The sequence below is a fragment of the Melospiza melodia genome, chromosome 14, assembly GCF_035770615.1.
Source record: "Melospiza melodia melodia isolate bMelMel2 chromosome 14, bMelMel2.pri, whole genome shotgun sequence".
Classification (NCBI taxonomy): Eukaryota; Metazoa; Chordata; class Aves; order Passeriformes; family Passerellidae; genus Melospiza; species Melospiza melodia.
This window is the reverse complement of record NC_086207.1, coordinates 5207039-5225619: the sequence shown is the minus strand read 5'-3', so window position 1 is coordinate 5225619 and position 18581 is coordinate 5207039. Positions and strand designations below refer to the sequence as shown.

The following is an 18581-nucleotide window of genomic DNA, read 5'->3' as shown; positions in this document are numbered from 1 at the left end:
CATTTAGTTGTACATACTGACCACCCCTGGTTTACCCACTATGGGATTTTTTTTCAAATTCAGTTAATTGTACATACTGACCACCCCCATTCCCCAACTATGGAATGGGATTTTATTTCAAATTCATTTAATTGTATGTGTTGACCACCCCTAGTTCCCCAAGTATGGAATGAGATTTTATTTCAAATTCAATTAATTTTATATACTGACCACCCCTGGTTCCCCAAATAAGAAATTTTATTTCAAATTCAGTTAATTTTACATACTGACCATCCCCCTGGTTCCCCAGCTATGGGATTTTATTTCAGATTCAGTTCTATGTATGTACTGACCACCCCCATTCACCAACTACGGAATGGGACTTTATTTCAAATTCAGTTAATTGTACATACTGACCACCCCTAGTTCCACAGCTATAAAATGGGATTTTATTTCAAATTCAATTAATTTTATGTACTGACCACCCCTGGTTCCCCAACTATGGAATGGGATTTGTTTTCAAATTCAGTTAATTGTACATACTGACCACCCCAGTACCTCAGCTATGGAATGGGATTTTATTTCAAATTCAGGTAATTTTATAGTTACAGCTTCTGCTAGCAGTAATGGAGCTGTTTTACTGCTGGCAGAAGCAGATTGCATCTGAAGGTGTAACTACTGTCCCATCAGGTTATTCACTTCACTGGATAAGAGGAAAGTACAAAAATTGTTACTTTCTAACATGATGCTCTGTGTACCAGAGAGCTGAGTTCTTATTCAAGAAAGTTCAACTTCTTAGCTGTAGAAAAGTAGGTGATTGCTCTCTTAATTGCAGAAGTTTGTCTAATTGGAGTATTCACATTAGTGGTCTCTGTGATACTTGGCTGCTGACTTTTTGGCTTTGTCTGCAGTAGGAATTTGCCTTGGCACCTGCAGTCAGCAGTTTGTCATGGTCACAGCCTCTGTGTCTCTGGCATTCCCTGAAGGGGGAATAGCATCAGAGAGGGTTGCTCCTGTCTTGCAAACATCACAAAAACCAGCTTTGAGCCCTCCTCTCTGCATTTACTCTGTATGAGAGCATATTACAAGTTAGCAACTGATGGAAAGTGTCTTATCTCCATTTCACTCATGGAAATAATTGTGTACATATATAGATAAACTTAAAACACATATATATAAGGTGTATTTTCAAGTAAAGCTTAGCACTGAAGCCCAGACTCTTTACTGAAAGGCTTCCTCCTTGCCTAGGAAAGCTGCCCAGCTGTTGCAGGTGTGTTTTGAGCTGACTGGTCCCTGTTTTGCAGTCGCAGTTTGGCAGAGGCGTGCTCCGATGGGGATGTGAACGCTGTCCGCAAGCTGCTGGATGAGGGACGGAGCGTAAATGAACACACTGAAGAGGGGGAGAGTCTGCTTTGCTTGGCCTGCTCAGCAGGGTATTATGAATTGGCACAAGTAAGTAACAATTACAGTTAGAACTAAACATTTGTGAAGCATTATCTGAGGGGCTTCTTTGATGGGTAAACATTTTAGCTATTGTGGTTATTATAATTTTTTATTATTTCAACAGAATATCAGTGCATACAGCTATTGTGGGTTTCTAGTTATTGTTTGAGTTTCTGTAATGGAAAATGCAGTCACAGATGCTTTAGGTTGAAGGGACTTGTCTGAGGAATGAATCCTGTGTTTTGTGATGTATCTACTTTTCTGGCATTGTTCTAGATGCAGTCCAGCTGTTCTGCCGAGCAAGAGTATCTAAAATAGCAGTAAACCCAAATACTACAACTGGTTACCTTCTAAAAGCTCATGTCTCAGTCACACAATCCTTTTTCTATATCACATTTATATCAACAGTGCATTAATTTCTGTTAATTTTGAGCTATATTGCTTCTGTATCTAAGGGCAGCTGCTTTGAAATGTTTAGGTGATAGTTCTCAGAAATGCATTCTGATGCCAAAACACAGGGCAGGGAGACAACTTCTTGCCTGTGTGCTTGACCTGGTCATTATTGCAGGTGATATTTTCTGTGCTGTCATTCTGGTCAGTAAATTGCCCTGTGACTTGTGAAAATGTCCATATTTCACTGGAACTTAGATATGAACAAATGCAGAAACTCAGGATTTTCTGCAGCAGAGCCCAATGCAGGCAGTAACTGTGCATGATCTTGGGTGTGGCACTGGGTTGTGAGGGGATGTGGCAGCTGGCTGGGGAACCAGTCTCACTAAAAACAAAAGGTTGGTGTTGCAATTTGCTCATTGTAGTAATTTTTTTCCCCAGGTGCTTCTAGCCATGCACGCCAACGTTGAAGATCGAGGGAATAAAGGGGACATCACTCCCTTGATGGCAGCTGCCAGTGGAGGCTACGTGGATATTGTTAAACTCCTCCTTGTCCATTGTGCAGATGTCAATGCACAGTCCTCCACAGGTAACTGGGGAGCACAGTTAGTAAAGCTAGCACATAAGGCACACAGCTCCTCTGAACATCTGTGTTTTTGTCTAACACTTTCATTCACAAGAAAACGTGACAGGAACTGTTAGGAATAGACCAGATCTGCAGTGAATGTGTTTGGAGTCTGAACTGGCCATTATTAAATATGGGTTTAAATATAAATTCTAATGGAAAGCACTGTTCCTGCAAAAAACACTCTGGTGTTAGAGAACAAGAAAAATTAAGTTTATCTTTTCTCATTGGTATAATCCAAAATTACCCAGTAAGATGGCCATGGGATACATCCCATCAACACCAGTTATTTCTGACTGTTCCTTTTTACTGAAGAGGAGTTAAAATTTTGAGTGCATTGAATGTTCTCTGTATTGCTGGTTCTTGAGCACAGCTTAACTGACCTCCTGACAGCATTAACCTACAGTTGGATTCTTTTATTAAGATAGAATTTAAACTTTGTCCAAATTTTCAAACAAGTCATGTGTCCAAACTATGAGATATTCTTTTATCTTTTTGTTTAGCCATTTTAAGCTAAGTTACCTTAAAATTGACTGTAGTATTTAAAACATGAGCCATATGTGAGTGTCTGTCACTTACAGTACCAGAGTTTTAAATTATAAATTTATTCTCAGCCAGCAGTAGAAAATTTTCAAGGAATTACAGGATACAATCTCAGGCAAAAGCAAAAAGAAAGACAAAACAAAAAATCACCCCCCAGCTCTACAGTAACAATTACTTATTGATTTTTTTTGTGCATGTTTATTTGATCTAATTTTGCTAAAGTAGGAAACATAACAGTCAAACTGAAAAAATCAACTTTCATGTTACAGTCATTTTGGGTTTTATAACAAACCTGGAACGATGGGGTGGAGGACCATTGCTGTGAGGTGAAAGGCTGCTGCTGGTGATGTCCTTGGGTTTGTTGGAGCTGTTAACACTGATCTCCTTCCTGTGTTGGGGTGGGTGATGGAAGGGCTCTCATGCAACCTCTCCTCTGCAGGGAACACAGCTCTCACCTACGCCTGTGCCGGGGGCTTTGTGGACGTGGTGAAGGTGCTACTGAAAGCTGGTGCTAACATAGAAGACCACAATGAGAATGGACATACCCCCCTGATGGAAGCAGCCAGTGCAGGGCATGTGGAGGTTGCAAGAGTATTGCTGGAATATGGTGCAGGAATCAACACTCACTCCAACGAGTTCAAAGAAAGTGCACTTACACTCGCATGCTATAAAGGTATTGTCTCTTGCCTTGCTTTGTAGTTTTGTTTAAATTTGTTTGCTTGGATTTATCTGACTAAAACTTTCAGCAATACTTTTAATGTCTTCCTAAGAGTTTTGTAAAAACTGGATTTTGGTTTTAAGCTCAGTGTCACTAAACGTTCCTCTGTGGTGTCATGGTGTTAATTCTGCATTTGTGTCCAGATGTGGTGGACACGTTTGACATGTTGCAGATGAAAACTTGTAACTGGCTGTGTCCAAACTTGTGCCTTGACAAACCACCATTCTCTCCTCCTACCTACTACCACATTCCCTGTTTCATTCCCAGTTCTCTCACCAACTGTCTGTGAAGACTGAAAACATCTCTGTTGGTTCTTCAGAAAATGCAGAGTTGGAATGTGTGTTTCTGTAATATCTGATGGGGAGACAATGCCTCCATTATTACTGGATTCTTTTCTTTCAGTGTAATTTGGGAGAATGCTGTGAATTCTTAAGTGTGATGAACTTTTAGGGACTTTTGGCATAATTTCTTTTGCTATTTAAAGCTTCTATATAAAGTAACAGTGCAGTGGTAACCCACTGTGCTTCTATGGTTTGCTCTCCAACCATTGTTTTTCTACAAATAGAAAAGAAGGATGTGGATTATTGTCATGGTATCTTTAGGCTTTGCCTCTGTGGCTAAGATTGAGGATACACACTATGTATAACTATCTGAGGACTTGCATCTGGATTTGTCATGGATTTCCTACAGCATGTGGTAGTTCCTTACAGGCAAATGCCAGTAATACCCCTGAATGTGTTGGAGGGTCATTCCTGTTTCTTTCAACCCAGAACCTGATTGAGTCATGGAATGTAAAACCTTGAATCACAGAGATGTCCTGTATTATCTTTGACAAGATGGTTGATTGTTTTCTTGTCAGTTTATGTAAGACTCAGTTTTCCCACAGAGAAGAATGCTCATCAAGAGGCTAAAAACTTAGAAGGGACAATTTCTAAGATGACAGAAACTGTAATAGAGTTTAAATGAAGTTTTGGTAAAGCTCAGGAGAAGCTTTTAAAAATAATGTCAGATAATGTGATATAATGTATCTTAGTTCTTAGCAATATGTGAGTGTTATTAAAAAGCTTAAAGTTAAGTTCAGACCTACATGGACCCATCCCTAAAAGATAATTCCCCCAGTTGTATGCTGCCTTGGAACTCTTAAATGATCTGTCACTGTACAGTTTCATAGGGAATAAGCACAGTTTTGTAGCTTTTACTCACAAGGAAAGGTTCTTGTGTAAACTTGAATTAGACAGGTCTGTCTCCATCTCACAGCTGAGCAATATCTTTGGGAAAGGCTTTCTAAAGGCTGCTGACTCATTTGCATTGGTATTTTTTAAGGAGTACTTTAAAAAGCTGTTTGCCAATGGTAACTTGTGAAGATTCTAACAGCAAACTGTGAAAATCTGAATTATTTCATTAGATGTATTGTCTGTACTACTAAAAGTTGATGATGTGGAATGCTTATTTATTTTATCTGTTTCATTTGAAGGCCATTTAGATATGGTTCGTTTTTTGCTGGAAGCTGGAGCTGATCAAGAGCACAAAACAGATGAGATGCACACGGCGCTGATGGAGGCCTGCATGGTAAATACCTTTGTTTGTGCTGCTCCCTCTTCAGGGAGAGAGGAATGCAAGAGGTGATAAAGTAGAGTGAGCCTTGGATACCAAGCTGTTTGGGGGCTGCAAGTGAATTTGTGTGTTGTTATTGTAAAAAAAGTGCTTACTGCAGCTCCCACCAGCTTCTCGGTCTAACTGCTCACAAAGGAAAAATACTCTAATTTTTGGGGGGATGATGTGGTGTTTTAAATGCTCTCTGTGTGAAGTTTAGGGTGACTAATCTGCAGTGCAGTGATGTAGTACAAATCACTTGGTTTTTTGGTTTTTTTTTGTTTTGTTTTTTTTTTTTGTTAGTTTGTTTTCCACCTCTGTTTTTATAAATAAGGTCTCTCAGTGTGTCATGGAATGAGCCTTCCAAAAGTGCACTGAGCTGGATGATTCATGCATTACAATTGTCTGTTCATCACCGCCGGAAGTGTTTTGCATGGAGAGATGACTTGCTCTCTTCTAGGTTTCTGTAAATGAGATTGTGAGGTTTTTCTTTTGACCTACCATTTTATTTTGAAAAATAATGTAGTTCTTAGTTCTCTAGCAACTGTCCATATAATTTCAATGCAGGCATTGAGGAAAAATTTCCCTATCCAAGAGCATCATCTTAATAAAGAGTGTGCTGTTGTGTCAAAGCATTTCTGTATAGATCTTGGATGACCTTTTCTCTCTTCTTCAATCTGGGGGGCTTCTTTGAAGAAAGAACAGGGGCCTTGTTTCCATAGGAGGCACAGCAAAAAGAGGGAAACAGATTTTTCTCCCAGTAGCCTGTACTCCTTGGAAGATAGGCTGCAGTGTTCCTCCAGTGTGCTGAGAGCTGGAGGATCAAGTGTTCTTTCAGTGCAGTTGTGAGGTGATGATGCAAGAGACCAAGGTCAGGGTGTAGCTGGGGAACTGTGTCCAAGTCCTCCATAGTGAGCTGGTAATTGAATCCTTGAATAGCCTTCCCTGGAGGAGAGCCTGGTGCCAGTAAGGAATTCAGAAGGGCAGTGGGTGCATGCTGTCACCTAAAGGAGATTGCACCACAACTGCAGACTAAAGGTTAATCAGCCCCACTGTTCTCTTTAGGTTGGGGTTTTTTTTTGTTTGCTTTTTCTTGGTTTCCTGGTGAAACAATCCAAGGACTGGCTTAATTTGGAGGCTGTGAAACAGCTCACTTGGGAGACAGAGTTGTGAGGTTTGCCTGTATATTTTCAGCTCTTTAGTGTTTCAGACTAGGTGTTCTGACATTACAGAGTGTGTATTGACATTTGAAAGCAGCAGAAAGGAAGATGAGCCTTTGAAGTCCCAACTCCATAACAAGGAATTTGTGTTTTGTTATCATTCAGCTGCACCCTTGCACAAGGGAGCTGTTTCACCAAATTGTTGTGACTGTTCCCACTCTTCATCTCTTTCCATCTAAGGAATGCAGCAGGTACAGGTTGTTGAGATGTCTGGTCTCTGATCACCAGTTCTTTTGTAAGTGCCTCAGAGTTTGTTTTGGTCAGAACAGTGCCACACTTGGGTAATGGTTCTAATGAGGTGGCTGTTGGCTTTTAGGTTTCTCAACCTCTGAGAACAACAGCCTGTGTTTAATGTGCACCCCTTATTGCTGTCCATCTCAGGTTACCTACAACCTGCTTCATGGTCAGCTTAAGCTTTCCTCTTTTGCCAGTGTTGTGGCTCTCTACCAAACTACACCTTTGGTCAAATGCAGATTTTAGGTACTTGGTCTATTACAAGTAGCTGAGAGGTTTAACAGTACTTCCTTGAGAAGTTGGCAGATACATCTATGTGCTTTGACTGGTAAGGACTCAGACTGCTCTGACAATCCTAATTCTCTTCTTCTATGACTTCATCCCTGGGCATTTTTCAGTCACCTTTAAGAGTTTTTCCAAGTCCTCTCTCCTCCTGTTATCTGCATTACTGTTACCCGCTTCAGTTTCTCTTGCAGGTATCTTTCCCAGGGTCTAGAAGTTGCCAACTGGGGCTTTTTTGGTTTTTTGTTTGTAGAAGTCATGAATCAACTACTACTACAAATAATAAGAAAATATTTTTTTCTGTTGCTTGTTTTGAGGTTTAGCCAACGAGTGGGTTTATTACTTATGGCTCTTGTTTGCTGTGTCTAGTATGTTGTGTCCCAAAGATTGTGCTGCAAGTTAAGTTTTGTGCCATAATTCTTTTTCCCTCAAGAAATAGAGCTAGATATATGTTGGTGTTTCTTTTTACCTCATGCATTTAAACCTGCTTAGATATAGGTGGAAATCTCAATGTTGATTAGGTCCAAGTATTACCATTAAACCATGATAAATAAAAAAAGCCCTGTCTTTGTAGGATCATTTTCAGGCCTGGTGCAATAGTGGTTGCAATACAGCATGAGGTGACTCCAGTTGTGACTCTGGTTGCCCTTTGTTGCAGGACGGGCACGTGGAGGTGGCACGGCTGCTGTTGGACAGCGGTGCCCAGGTGAACATGCCCGCGGATTCCTTCGAGTCCCCGCTCACTCTGGCTGCCTGTGGCGGGCACGTGGAGCTGGCAGCGCTTCTGATCGAGCGAGGAGCCAACCTGGAGGAGGTCAATGATGAGGGTTACACACCTCTGATGGAAGCTGCCCGGGAAGGCCACGAAGAGATGGTGGCCTTGCTGCTGGCACAAGGTGAGATCCCGTGGCCATGGAAGCTCAGAAGGACACCGTGTGATCCATGTCCTGTGCACATTGCTCTGATACTGCTGTACCCACAGAGCAGAGCTCAAACACCCAAACTGCTGTGGGAGTGATGAGCATTCACCTCCCCAGCCAGTGTCAGTAATGGCTGTTTTGTTTCCCAGGGGCAAATATTAACGCACAGACAGAGGAAACGCAGGAGACAGCCCTGACCCTGGCCTGCTGTGGAGGCTTCTCTGAAGTTGCTGACTTCCTTATTAAGGCAGGAGCTGATATAGAGCTTGGTTGCTCAACACCTTTGATGGAAGCTGCTCAAGAGGGTCATCTTGAACTGGTGAAATACTTGCTGGCAGCAGGTATGTGTTCAGAGCAAGTGATTAAGCCCACAGATACTATGGACTTGATGTGTTTTGTATGATTTGGAACATCCCTGGGCTTTTGATAGTGGCAGTGTTCTAACAGGAAACAGTATCCTCTGATAGTTTAGCAAGAAGGAAAAAGCATGTTGCACCTCAGTATTGCTTGATACTGGTAACAGAGGAAAGTGCCTCCTGGAGCAGGTGATCCTGTTCCATATCTAGAAAGCATCCACATTCATTAGAAACAGTGTTTTCAGCTATCTGCATCTAGGACAGAATTTTAATACAGATGATGCTTGGTTTTGCTTGCTACTCCAGCTTTGACTAAGCCTGGTTATCTGCATTCAGTCTCCCTGAATAACCAGTTCTTTAGGAATGGTGTGCTGGGAAGTAGTGTGCAAGACAGATTCTGGAATGTGCTGAATTTCTGTGATGAATGAGCTTTACTGCTGCATTACACAGTAGTCAAAATTAAATCTTGCTGGAGTTTGGGCTATAATCAATGATCATCTTTCAGTTTATAAACTTGGTAGAGTCTAAAGTGTTCTGCTTAAAATAATAAAGAAAAAGGAGCTGTATTTGGGATATCTTCCTTGTTGTGGAAGGTGATTTATTTGTATGCTCTAAGAATAAGCATAAAATTGGCTGGATTTGTAATTTTAGAAAGTGAAGCTCCCTGCACATCGAGGGACAGTAACAACTGTGCCACTTGGTGCAGTGACACCAGCATGTGACACCTGTCACCAGCTCCCTTGGAATGCTCACTGCCTGCACTTCACTGCTGATAGTGTAGAAGGTTGATTAAGGACCCTTGTTTTGGCATCAGGGAGTCTCTAATTATACCTCACACCTTAAAAATAAGAAAATGGCTAATCACATTGGCATTTCTTTTTTCTAAGAATAATGTGTTATGTATCAAGGGACATGTAGTTTTCAGAGAGCTGGTGTATATGAAATTAGACAAATTATTTCAAAAAAAGGGTTTTAAAGCAAGTGATTTTAAAGAACAGGAAAGAAGGGAGATTTGTGGAAGTGTATGGGTTTGTTCTATTAATACTAATTCAGTGATGTGCATTTTGTCTGGTCTCCCTTGGCATACAGCTCTGAGTCAAATGGACAGTTTGCAAAACTGTCTGGATTCCCTTTTAATTGATGTAACAACTGAAATCCTTGCTGTAGAGGGACTGTAAGAATAAGCAAGCACATAAGTTTAACTGCTTGGATTGTCAGTCATGCTTTTTCCAAGCCTTACCCCCTCTCCTTGGAGTGTTTTCACTATGAGAGCAATTTTTGCCATGAGAGCAGTGCTCTTGGACTGTGGTCAGTAGGATATAGCTGCTGTCAGAGATTTTTGTGTTTATCTGATGTGAAATACTTGATAAGGACACATCCAATATGAAAAAACTGTTGTGTTTGTAGGAGCCAATGTTCATGCCACTACAGCAACAGGAGATACAGCTTTGACCTACGCCTGTGAAAATGGACACACAGATGTGGCAGATGTGTTGCTTCAGGCTGGTGCTGATCTGGTAAGGCTTCTCCTGCATTTGTGGGCAAAGTGCTTTGGTTTCAAACTGTAAGGCCAAGCCTGTGTGCTTAGAGAACAGAGTGATGAGCTTAGGAATAAAGATTCATATATGGCTCTGTAAAGAGGGATGAAAGAAGTTTTTATTAGAGCTGCATATTCTGTTTGGTCTACAAAATAAAAGTTCTTATGGGTAATCTGCTCTGAATTTAAAATGTTTAGTAGTAGGAACTCCTGCTTCTGTTTGTCAGTGTTGGTCTCTGAACATTTTTAGTCTCTTAACTTGTGCATACTACTACACAAAGCCCCAAACAAAGCAATGTCTTCTAAATGATCAGCATAATCTGATCTCTTTACTTTGTTCTAACTCTTGGGTTTAGCACATTGCTTTCCCCATTTTTATTTTCTGTAATGTAAACCAAGTTGTTGGGAGACCCAAAATTGCCTCTTCATCAGCTACAGAGATATATCATTTAATTAATTATATATATAACATATATATTATATTAATTATATATATAATATATATTATATAATATATATTATATTAATTATATATATTATATTAATTAAATATATTAATTATATATATAACAATTGATTAATTATAATTAGTGAAAACAATTGATACTTTACTCTTCCAAAGGTGTTTAGGAGCCTTATGTCAAGCAGGAAAAATTGTTATTTTGCTTGCCTAGGAGGATTACTCTCCTTTTCTTCCCCCCTGCTATGTACTCACTGCTCTGTGTTTTATTTTGCTTGGGGGGTGGGTTGGGGTTTTGTTTTAATATTCTGAAATTTTTGTTCCTTCTAAAAAACTGAGAAAGCCAGGAAAATTTCTCATTGAACCTGCTAAATCAGCATGCTAATGAAGTTGCTTAAATTTCAGTTGTTTATGAAGTTTTCAGGTTTTATTTAGAAATATAAATAAACTAATGCTGTAATTTGGAATAATATTTACAGTATTCTTTGAGACTTTCCTTTTTTTTTTAGGGCTTATTAATTCTTCTGGAGTAATGTCAATAATGTTCTGCTTAACTTGTTTTTATCAGGGAGGAAAATCATATTTTTGGGGGGGTTATGGGATTTTAGCAGGGATATTGGATGGGATGATCTTGGAAAGTTCTCTTCAACCCAGATCATTCTGTAATTATTTTATGAAAAGTGATTCTAGTCCCCATAGAGTTTTGTCAGAATTGGGGGTGACCATTACCACCACATCTCAGCGCAAACTGGTGTTGTTCTGGTGAGTGTAAACAGGAACTGATGCTTCTCAGGGACTCATCCTCTGGCCTAGATATCAAATATGTCATTCAGTTCAGGAACCAGTGGAGATCTTGAGAGCTCTGTCACATTCATTAAGCAATATGGCTTTGTAAGCACCAGGAGAATTTTAAAAAATGATGGCTGGGATGAACTTTCCTGAGTTAGGGGTTAATTTTTCCTTAAAGCTCTGCAGTGACAAGTAGTGCTAGAAATGAGCAGTGTTAGAGTGCTCATCTGTCTGCTGGAGAACTGCTCAATCCTTTCAATTCCATGGATTTGTCTCCCTGTGACTAATTGTTCATGAAGTCTGGCATGTTAACAATTCTTCTGTGCTTTTCTGATGCCCTTCTTCAAGGGATCTTTTCCATGTCCTTACAGAGTTAGCCTGTCAAAATCTGTAGCAAAACTAGCTGGCAGGCCTGCACCTTTTCTTGTTAATGTATGCATTTTGAAATCAACTTGCATTTGCCAAATGTATGAATGACTGAATCTGAGGCACATCTGAAGCCTTCAGCCTGTGATCCCATCTGTGCCATAGTTACATTCTAGTTCCCCCATCCCCTCCAGGAGCAGAGACTTCCAGGGTCTCAGCTTGAGCTGCTACCACTGGATCAAATGTAAATTTTACTTGTTTGCAACTTTTATGGGGAAGAACAGCTAGTTTAGATTTTGTGATCTATGTCAGTAAAGGTTTGGAGATTGGAACTCTGAAATACAGATTGATAAAAGCATTTTTTGAAAGCAGAAATATAGTTTAGTAACTTCAGGAAAAAAATATCCAGCATTTCAGTAAGACATCTATTTACCAATGTGGCAAGAATTGTTTAATGTCAAAGGTGAAAAGACAATCTTTCCTAGAAGATTTTTTTTTTCTTTCCTATTTCTTCTTAATGTCTTTCCCAGCAGTTACCTTCATCTCAAGGGTTGTGTAAGGTAAGATGTGGAGGTGCATAAATGTTCCCACAAGAATCAGGTTAGGGACTGTAAATCTCACAATGAGCATTGGTGATATTTAATGAGAGGTGATATCCTGCTTTTAAGCTGCTTACCTTTCAATAAAATAAAAGGACCATTCTGAATGCCTGTTCCCTCTTGATGTAGAGTCACACCTGGATTAAAGGAAATTCTGGTGTCTCTTTTGAAGGCTGCTCTGCTCCTGACAAGGTGGTTGCATCTTTGAATGTTTCAGTGTAGCTGCAGACAAAAGAGAGATGTTCTTTTTTGGGCAATGAGATCATCTCAGCTTCTCAGCTGGGAAATACTGAAGATAGTTTTAAATTGGGATTTTTTTATCCCAGTTTAACCTGGATCCTCTTGCAGCTGTGCTACACAGGAGTGATGGCTACAAGATTTATGGGAGCTTTTATGCAGAATTGAAGAGATAGAAGATAACCCATGAGGACAGCTTCATCCTTGTATTTTTCTCATTTTGCACTGTCAAGGTCTCCCCGAACCTCTTCACTACTTGTTAAGATTCCACATCTTGCTTTGCTTGGAAGACTAAAACTGGCTGCCTGGCATCCACGTAATTCTAATTGTAAAAAACCCCAGCATGCCAGACTACCTCTTAATTCTTCTCCTATGACACAATGCTTTTGCAGACATGTTCCTGTCATGGCAGGGATCATTGTTTTGCCTTCAGGTGATAGCATCCCTCACACTGATGTGACTCCTAAATTAAAAACTCCCTTTCCTTGATGTGTGTGACAGACTGTGGGTTTATGCATTGTGGATGAGACACCATTTAAACATCTGCAAAAGCAGCCAGTCTTCTGGAATTTGAATTCACAACTCTGGAGGTTGCTGTGTTGCTGTTACAGTGAGGAATCTGAGGTGCTGTTATGTTTTTCCCTACTGGTTTTTGAACCATCAGGGGAAGGTCAGGGATTTCTGGCTCTTTTAGACTTGGCCCTTAGTCTTGTGTAGATAAAGCATGGTAGGACAAGTGAAGCTCATTTTTGTAGTCAACACTTTCTGGTTATTGCACTCTGGATGGTGCAAAATACAATGAAATTCTTTGTTTTGCCAGTAGTGAACAAAAATCCATCTTGTCTGTAACAAAGATGCTGTGTCTGACCTTTGTGCTCTCTTTGTAGATCTGAATGGCTCATGGTAGGAGTCTGAACTCATGAGAACTTCATTGCTTGGTCTTACCATTGTTCTTGCCTGCCTCATGCCAACAAACCAGTTTTCAGCTGGTGGATCTCATCCAGTTTAAGTTCATGTTCCAGGTCTTCATGACCAGGAACCTTTGTTTGTAGGGCAAGAGCTGTGAGTTCTTCTTTCTCCTTCTGCAGGACAAGCAGGAGGACTTTAAGAGGACAATTTTGGAGGGCATAGAGCCTGGCAGGCATCAGGTGAGGTTGGCCTTTGATGCTTGTAAGCTGCAGCCTCAGAATGCATGCTAAGGACGAGGCATCAATCTCTTCAAAGATTTAGACACTCCCTGTGCAGACTAGATGGGGCTTGTTCTTGTTCTGTATTTTCCCTCCTGCTGGATTTTCTAAAACTGGTTTTAAAAAACAATATCCCAACCTTCCCAAATGCAAGAGGTTATCTCATTGAGAGGTTATCTCATCTCTTAAATCTCCTCTAAGTTCTTCCATTTTTAGGTGTTTACTTTAAACTAGAGGCCTAGTTGAGTTTTCAAGAAGGTTATTTGGGGCAGGTAGGTTGGTGACTGCTGGAATGAGTTCAGTCTTGAAAATCAGCAGTGTTAGGGATTGTAACTTTTTGCAACAAAAGCTTTCTCTAAATCATTTTGTTCAGAATAATAATTAGATTTCTGTTAAATATTCACTGTTGTCATGGATGAGGGAGACTTGTTAAAGAACTGAAAAGTTGGAGCTTTACTTTGAAAATACAGATTTTCTTATTGAACATTTAAATAACATGCATCATTGAGAAAAAAATCAAAGAACTATCATAGTGATTAATATAACCATGAATATTTGTGAACCAAGAAGAATTGTATGTGGGGAAAGCCCTTATGTAGCTGATCTTGGCCTTGTCTAAACCAGAGAACTCAAAAGGAAGAATTAAAAAACACCAATCATTGTCATAAGATGCTCCTGATGACTCTGCTCTGCTCTTGGAAGTATTGATTTGTCCAGAAAGGAAATAATTATTGCTGACAGGAATCTCATCTCCTTCTTGAGTCCCAGTGGAAAAGGTGCAGACTAAATCCTGCCTGATTTGGGTAGTGCTCTCACTTTCCCCTCCCTTCCTATCTGTTTCCCAAAGCCACAGAAAATTCTCCCAGGGTGTTTTTCTATCCCAGCAGAATTAGCAGGAGGACACATCACCAGGGGTTTAGAGAATGGCTTTCCAGATGTGGCAGGGGTGTTCTCCTTTCTTCCTCTTCCTGATTGTACTAATTCCCACATTCCTCAGGGCTGCAGCAGTGACAGGAGGGGTTGCTGTGGTGAGCCCTAGAGGCAAGGGGATTGTGTTTGGAGACAATTTACTGGGTTTGGATATTGCAAAATAAACATCAGTGTGCACTTCATATAAATAAAAGGGAAAAGCACGTTGTAAAGGTAATGGAGACACTTCGAGACAACTTTCATTTTCTCTGTCCTGATTTTAATTATCTAATGCAGCTGAAAAATAGATAGATATAGATATATATCCATAGATAGAATCTTTGAAATTTATGTTTATTCTAGGTAAAAAAGACCGGATGTGAGGAGACAAAGGCACTGCACTGTCTCAGCCTCTTATTTTGGCTTGTCCTAGATGTCTTCCCTTAAAGCTTGACTTGATGCTGTTTGACAGCCATTATTAGGGCTATAGAGAATGCTGAAGTCAGAATGAATTTAATCTTAAAATAAAACATGTGTTTCTATCTTCCAATGTGAAAAATACCATCAGAATGCCATAAGTTTTGAAGATCTACAGCAGGTGGGCACCCAAATGGTTGTATTTGGCTGGACTGATGGTGTGCTTGGTGCTGCAAGGATTGGAAGTGTGTAGTAGCTGAGGATCAAGTTCTGCCTGCTTGGGGAAGTGACAGTTGGTTAAACTGGGCAGAATCCCTGCACTGCATTTCAATGAGGAACCTCCTGGCGTCCGTGTTGGAGACTTCCAACAGTGAAGTCTGTTAGAAAGGCAGAATGTTGCAAATAATTATTCCTAACTGCCAGTTATCTGCTACACCTCAGTGCAATACAGGATGCTTTTCACTACCTTGAATATAGCTAAGGTGGCCTAAAATAAATTTTGCATCTTGCCATCAGTAAGGATTTTGAGCTGGGTGTTAAATAGTTCAGCAGCAGTGCCCAGGTCCTGCTCAGAGCAGGGTGGTGGTTAGGAATTCTTTGCACCCACAGCTGATGGAACCAGGGGTTTGCTGTGCTTCAGGCACACAGCAGCTTCTGGCTTTTTAGGATCTCTTGGCAGTGGCTGAGGAAGGAAAAACTATGCCAAATACCAGAGTAAGCATCAGGACTTAAGGGCACGCCACTAATTCTTACAATCATAGGGCCACATGTTAACATAATTACCTTTACATGTCCTGCAAATGTTTCTGCCATGCAGACAGTCCAGAAGCAGGTATTTATTGACATCTAAGCAGTCATTGCCCTGCAAGGAGAATCTATTAATTTTTTTTTCTTAAAAGTGACATCAGTAGTAAGTCTGTAAGGTTTTCTGTGCCTGTGTGTGCTGGTGTGTTTTACTGCTGAGTGAGCAAAGAAATCAGAGCTCTAATGTGGAATTTAGCCATGTGTTAAAGCAGTGGTGGACAGTAACACAGAGCTCTTGTGAAGGCTGAGGAGCAGAGCAGGAGCAGGAGAGGGGCAATGGAACCTCTTAGAGTGAAGGATGGACTTGGAGCCAGTCTCCAACAGAAGATCCAGTCAAGAAGTTTCTTCTTCAAGCGTATGAACAGAAAACTAACTTAACATGCAGCTTGCAACTAGAGCAAGCCATATGTCAAAGGACATATGCAGAGTTTTCAGGAATACAGAAACTATGAAAGAAGGAATTGAGTTGTTCTGTCAAATCTCTTCTTGTCTGACTGTGTTTGCAAGTAGCCATGTCACCCCCTGTCAGTACTAAATGTTAACATTCACTATCAAGTATACATGGAATTACAAAGTAAAGAGTGAATTTGGAGATTGGATTCACAGATATCTGATTTAAAACCACACATTTCTATTATTGATCAGACTGAATGTTTTTTAAATAGGATAATATTGAATATAGAGAGCACATGCAAACACTCCCAGGAAGATTATGTTCTCTCCCCTTGTTCTTTGGGAGGGTTGATATCATTGCTCAGCATTCTTTGTGGTATTGATCATGTCTACATAGCAGGCACATTGTCTAGCTCTGTAGCTGCTCTAATACAGTTGTATTCAACCACATCTTTGCAGTATTCAGACTTTTTTAATTAGAAAATTGTTCTTGATGCTCATTCCCTTTTTGTCGGTTTGTATCATCCTTTTCTCAGCTTTCTGCTTTATTCTCCAATCCTCTTAGAGACTTTTGTGAGCTGCAGTGATTTGTCTCATTTTTATTTCTGATCCTCTTCAGTGTGTTTTATAAATGTTGTGTGCACTCAAGACATTATTGCAGTTTTGAGGTCTGGCAGCACATGGCAACTCTCTGAACTGTGGCATTGCAGTTCATGGTTATTGTGAGCTTCCTGATACTGGGTGACATTTGTGTTAAATCTTCCATCCTTTCTGAGGAGGAAGCAAGGTCTTATTCTTCTCATGTTTGTTACACATTTGAGCACTAAAATAAAAAGGGCGTTGGAAGGTTTGATTCCAGTATGGATGTGGTCCTAATCCTTTTTAACAGTGTGATTTAGTATTTGAGGCAACATGAAAATTGACACCAGTCAGTTTGCATTTATTGCAGACTGCCTGTGAGGGAGATCTTCTGCTCAGATGGGTAATTCTGCTCCCATCACAAGATACTTCAGAAGCTGAAACAATGGTACAATTTTTGCCCATTTATACATCTTTTATTTCTTCTCTAGGAGCACGAATCTGAAGGTGGGAGAACCCCACTCATGAAGGCTGCACGAGCTGGTCACTTATGCACCGTGCAATTCCTTATTAGCAAAGGTAAATGCTAGTTTGCATAACTAATTAAAAACTTTAAATGCCACTTTATAATGCTACATGTTTCTGGCCTGTATTTAAAATTATTCTGGTTATATGTATATGAGCATTTGTCAATCCCCTAAGGGTTTTTTGAATTTCATGTGGTTCATGATAGAATGAATTACAAAATATTTTTCTAGTTACTGTTCTTACTCTGTTATATAGATTAGAGTTGAAGTACAGCAGATATTTTCAGTTTCTTAAAGAAAGGATTTCCTCCTTCAGAAAAGCACATCAAGTACTGTCTGAAACAGTAGCAACTGCACCACATAGTGATTGCTGCTCAGAGAGAACATTTGGAATTGTGCTTCTTACACCATGTGTTCCCTCACTTAACACTTACAAGCCCACTGTTGCTGTTGCAACTGCCTTGTCTTTACAAGGTGAGGAGGAGGATGTGTGGAAGCCAATCAGTTAGTCAAAATCCCTTGTGCTCTTTCCCTAGAAGTGTGTAGGAAGTAATTGGATTACAAGAGTAAAGTTGGTCTCTGTTCCACAGAATACTGCACTTGTTGATACTTTCTTTTAGAAAGAATTTCTTTGTGTTTAATTCTAAGCTCTTCTCTTACTAGGTGCCAATGTGAACAGGGCTACAGCCAACAATGATCACACAGTGGTGTCCTTGGCCTGTGCTGGAGGTCACCTGGCCGTGGTTGAGCTTCTCCTGGCTCACGGGGCAGATCCGACTCATCGGCTCAAGGTATTCACTGGCAGCTCTCCTGTCCAGAGGTTCTCAAAGAGCCACCTGGCTGATATATCAAGTAGTAAATTTAAGTCATAGAATTATTACATGGGGAGCAAAACTCATCTTCTGGCTTTTTGTTTCCAAAATCTCACTTCAGGATGGCTCAACAATGCTCATTGAAGCTGCCAAGGGAGGACACACAAATGTTGTTTCTTACCTGCTGGATTACCCAAACAATGTTCTGTCGGTTCCTGCAGCAGACTTGTCCCAGCTCACACCTCCATCTCAGGATCAGTCTCAGGTAAGGCACAAGGAGTCTTTTTTAAACAGCACCATCAGTGTTGGGAAGAAACACTTGCATAGTCATTAATTTCAAAATTAATGTAGACAGTGGAAGAAATTTTAAAAACCCTGCACACATGAGAATGATAGAGAGTGAGAGAATTGGTTACTTCTACTTGCAGAGACCTGAAGAACACATGAGCTTTATTCCCTTTTGCTCCTGGACAGGATAGTCCCAAACCTAGGATTTCAAAAGGATGTTGTTTCTTTCCTGCATTTGCTTGGTATTTTGGTTGAAGAGTTCTAAAGCCTTGTGGTAGTACCCCTCTGTCCTGGTTCAGGACACCTTCACATGGTATTAATGATTCTGTTTGTTGTATAAAAGAAAATAGATTGTGTAAATTCAGAATTCTGCA

The 18581-nt window shown here is 40.3% G+C and overlaps 1 protein-coding gene across 8 annotated transcripts in view; it reads left to right on the top strand.

The window, feature by feature from the left end:
* Positions 1-18581, top strand: part of ANKHD1 (ankyrin repeat and KH domain containing 1) — a 102091-nt gene that overhangs the window by 38413 nt on the left and 45097 nt on the right. For all 8 annotated transcript variants that reach the window (XM_063168530.1, XM_063168528.1, XM_063168527.1 and 5 more), the window contains exons 4-13: positions 1284-1431; positions 2254-2401; positions 3420-3653; positions 5173-5267; positions 7686-7923; positions 8097-8288; positions 9711-9820; positions 17072-17159; positions 17771-17898; positions 18041-18184. In XM_063168530.1, the coding sequence (XP_063024600.1) occupies positions 1284-1431; positions 2254-2401; positions 3420-3653; positions 5173-5267; positions 7686-7923; positions 8097-8288; positions 9711-9820; positions 17072-17159; positions 17771-17898; positions 18041-18184 (1525 nt within the window). The remainder of the gene's footprint in view (positions 1-1283; positions 1432-2253; positions 2402-3419; positions 3654-5172; positions 5268-7685; positions 7924-8096; positions 8289-9710; positions 9821-17071; positions 17160-17770; positions 17899-18040; positions 18185-18581) is intronic.